Source organism: Physeter macrocephalus, chromosome 18 (genome assembly GCF_002837175.3).
Source record: "Physeter macrocephalus isolate SW-GA chromosome 18, ASM283717v5, whole genome shotgun sequence".
In the NCBI taxonomy this organism is placed as follows: Eukaryota; Metazoa; Chordata; class Mammalia; order Artiodactyla; family Physeteridae; genus Physeter; species Physeter macrocephalus.
The window spans coordinates 100,774,752-100,778,795 of NC_041231.1; the positions used below are offsets into that span (position 1 = coordinate 100,774,752).

At 43.3% G+C, this 4,044-nt stretch overlaps 1 protein-coding gene across 1 annotated transcript in view; it reads left to right on the forward strand.

The window, feature by feature from the left end:
* The window catches only part of GCM2 (glial cells missing transcription factor 2), a 7,745-nt gene extending 5,279 nt beyond the window's left edge, over nt 1-2,466 (forward strand). The window contains exons 4-5 of the mRNA XM_007100197.2: nt 353-478; nt 1,528-2,466. Coding sequence (XP_007100259.1) covers nt 353-478; nt 1,528-2,466 — 1,065 coding nt within the window. The remainder of the gene's footprint in view (nt 1-352; nt 479-1,527) is intronic.
* Nucleotides 2,467-4,044: the final 1,578 nt, after the last annotated feature.

Below are 4,044 nucleotides of genomic sequence, written 5' to 3' on the forward strand. Positions count from 1 at the left end.
GGGCTTCCCTGGTGGCGCAGTGGTCGAGAGTCCGCCTGCCGATGCGGGGGATGCGGGTTCGTGCCCCGGTCCGGAAGGATCCCATGTGCCGCGGAGGGGCTGGGCCCGTGAGCCGTGGCCGCCGAGCCTGCGCGTCCGGAGCCTGTGCTCCGCAACGGGAGGGGCCACGGCAGTGAGAGGCCCGCGTACCAAAAAAAAAAAAAAAAAAAAAAAAAGAATTTTTTTTCCCTGTCTCTTGGAAAACACAAACAACTTGGGGTATTGGGAAAGGCACACTGGCGCGCTCCATTTTTGACCACTGTCGCCAGCTTCCCTCAGAGGAATAATGTGATTCATCTCCTTACTAATGCAGGCCAAGGGAGTTCATGATCACCCAAGACCGGAGAGTAAATCAGAGACAGAAGCTAGAAGAAGTGCCATCAAGAGACAAATGGCTTCTTTTTACCAGCCCCAGAAAAAGAGAATTCGAGAACCCGAGGTAATAGGGAGCTGACATTACACTTGGGGTCTGTGTTCACCGTCATCACAAAATGCACTGAGAATTATGTAAAATATGAACGTCATACCTTAATGTAAAAGGCTTAATTTTATGTGAAAATTATATCTCTCTAACAATGCCATTGAATCAACATTTTGAATAGGGTTTCTAATTCCTTCTTCTTCTTGATAAAAAAGCAGAATATCTCTACAGTTAATGATAGAGTGAGGATGTGAGCTGACCTCCTGATACAAGGGCAGTTATCGAATGGTCATACAGAAAGAAATAGGTGCATACCAATGACTTAACGGTGCATCTTCGAGAGGGTCCTTTACATTATTTACATAGAACAGATAAAATTTCTTTGGGCAACTTGATCCAGTTTGGATGTTCAACCACAGTACGCCAAGGAGGCAGAATATTAGTTTGAGGGTAAGAGACACTGGCCTTGTTTGAGCACTTTCTATGTGCCAGGCACATAGGGTTGAAGTCTTACACGTGAATTGGTCACAAAAGCCTCAAGAAGAAATTACTGTTATTAAGCCCCATTTTTTTAACACCTTTATTGGAGTAGAATTGCTTTATAATGGTGTGTTAGTTTCTGCTTTACAACAAAGCGATATACATATACATATATCCCCATATCTCCTCCCTCTTTAAGCCCCATTTTTAAGTGAGGAATCTGAGGCTCAGAGAGGTTAAGTAACTTGTTCAGTTCATGAGGGACAGTCAGGATTTGAACCCAGGTCTGCGTCAGGCTCCTGAGCCTCTGCTGTTATGCACATAGTATAGGGAGAACAGACCATCTGACACTCAGACCCACCCTGCCTGGCTACCATGGACCCTCCTAGTTCAGTAGCGTGGAATCCAAGCCTGAGCTCAAGCTGTGAAATTCCCGGACCATGTGCTCAGATCATGTTTCTGAGCTCCTAACGCACGGCCCACCAACTGAAAGCTTATTATTTTGTTGGTTGACGACTGTTACAGGTGAGGGTGTCCATGCAATTTACATCTTTATTTACAAATGAAAATTTGTGTCATTTCTTTAGGCAGGAGAGAACCAAGATGACGGGGGCCATTTCAGCAACATACCATCCCTGGAAAACCCAGAGGAGTTTGATATAATTCCTGACACTGGCTTCCCTGTTCCAGGGCAGCCTTGCTTCTCCTTTCCAAACTCGGATGCTTACAAAGCTGCCTGTGACCTAGCTGCCTTTCAAGGAGATATAGTACCACCCTTTCAGAAATATCCAAACCCAAGAATCTTTTTGCCCAGGCCACCCTGCAGCTATGAATTGGCAGGCCCTGGTTACACAAATTCAGGCCCGTATCCCACCCTTTATAAAGAGGCCAGCAGTATTCCTGATGACACGGACTGGGTTCACCTGAATGCACTGCAATACAATATCAACTCCTACGGCAGCTTTGAGAGAAGCTTTGATTTCACCAGTAAACAGCCTGGCTGGAAACCAGCTCTTGGAAAAGCTGACCTTGGGGAGAGCACTGACCATGGACAGTTCCAGGCCGTGGCCGCTCGCCCTTATTACAACCCAGAGCTTCCCTGCAGGTACCTCACGACGGCCCCGCCAGCTGCTCCAGCCCTACAGACAGTAATCACCACCACCACCAAAGTGTCCTACCAGGCCTACCAGCCCCCCGCTCTGAAATGCTGTGACAATGTGCGGGAAGTTAAGAGCCTTTCTGGCTGTAACTATGATTCTGAAAACACCCAAATGTCCATCTACCTGGAAGACTTGGACCTTCCAGCTACAGTCGCCATGGCAGCCTCTCCAACAGCATCACTTCCTTTGAAAATTCCTGGAGACTGCCAGGCCATCAGACACACTTTGCCTTTTCCTCAAGACTCAGCACCCTCCTGGACAGACGGAGCAGAGACATGGGATGTGTGTCCATCTGGACCGGGGTCTACAATTGGTTATTCAGAGAGAATCAGTCCATTCTTTAGCTATGACCACGAGGACTTTTGAACAACAGTCCTGGGGCACAGCCTAATATTGGTCTCCATGCAGGCAGTAGAACGTGACATGGCAACTCTCTCAAGTTGGGAGATTCATTTAGCATGCAGAGAAATACAGATATTATATATGTATATAGATAATAGTAAAACCAGTTATCAGCGGAGTAAATTATAGGTCGGAAATGTTGAGATAATATAGGGAAATCTTGTAGAGCATTTTACTTACTTTTTTTTTTTTTTTTTGGCCATGCCACTCGGCTTGTGGGACCTTAGTTCCCAGACCAGGGATCGAACCCGGGCCCCCTGCAGTGGAAGCGCGGAGTCCTAACCACTGGACCGCCAGGGAAGTCCCTGCACAGCATTTTCACACCCACTACAGCACATAGAATTGGGTCTGGAATGAGACTGTTCCAAATGAACAAATAAGCAGGAAAGTTAATGAGCTAAGTAAGTCCATTTAGTGTGGTAGCTGGAGTAGAAGTCAAGAAAACTGGTTCTCACTCCAAGGCTTTCCCCAGCGGATCATACTGAGGAATTTCACAAATCTCTCTTCGGCCCTTAGGGGTTGTCAAAATAGCTTCGGGAAGAAATCTTTATAATCTTATCTCCTGAGTCATTTCATAAGATTTTATTCAGCACTTACAACCTGTTAAAATAACTTCAGGAGGTAATTTTGATCATTTTACCTGCAAAGTATATATCTATAGCTTTTTAAGAAATCTACCGTGTTGCAATGATAAAGTGCAGTTGTTTTTAAGAGAATTTTGTTTTCCAGTATCAGCTGAATACCTTTTGTTAACATTGATGAATGTTTTCCTAACAGAGACAGCCTAACACTGATGATATGTATTTGATGCCTTTTTATTGTAGTATAATATACATTTTTTCCAGTTAGGTTTCAAAATTAGAATAGAGATGTTTTATTCAAATTTAGCTTTACTGTTCCTTTGTTACTTCTCATAAATGTAATTGATAATGTTATTCAATTAAACATAATGAAGACATTTAAAAATAACGTAGCTGATGCTTGACTTATTTCAAAACAAAAATGGGAAAAAAATGTTCATATTATAACCTGGGAAACAGTTGTTATAATAGATTAAACATATTAGTTTATTTAAGTTTTGTACTTTATTTTAGAAAAACCTATTTGCTATGCTGATAACGGAAATCCTCTTCAAAACAGTGCGCATACGTGCGCACACACACACACACACACACACACACACACACACTTCTGCACAGCTCCCAGCGCTTAGTGAAAATATTCAGTTTTCAAATAAAAACAAACTACGTAAATAAATTTTTGAGAATGGAGTGGGGGAAGGATTATCCTCAAATTTGCATAGAATACCCAATTTGCACAACTAAATTGTAGTAAATCAGATGCCATTTTAAATCTTTGAGCCTTACATACTGCTCACCTGATTCAGAAAGCCCTCATACACTGATGTAATAAATACATGCAGTACTGGCCACGAGAGTAAATAAATATCAGCACACGCCTGTTCCCTAGCCAACTTTTTCTCAAAGGAAAGGATGCCTAGTACACTCGTGGACTACTTGTTTCTTCAGACTTCCATTTGCC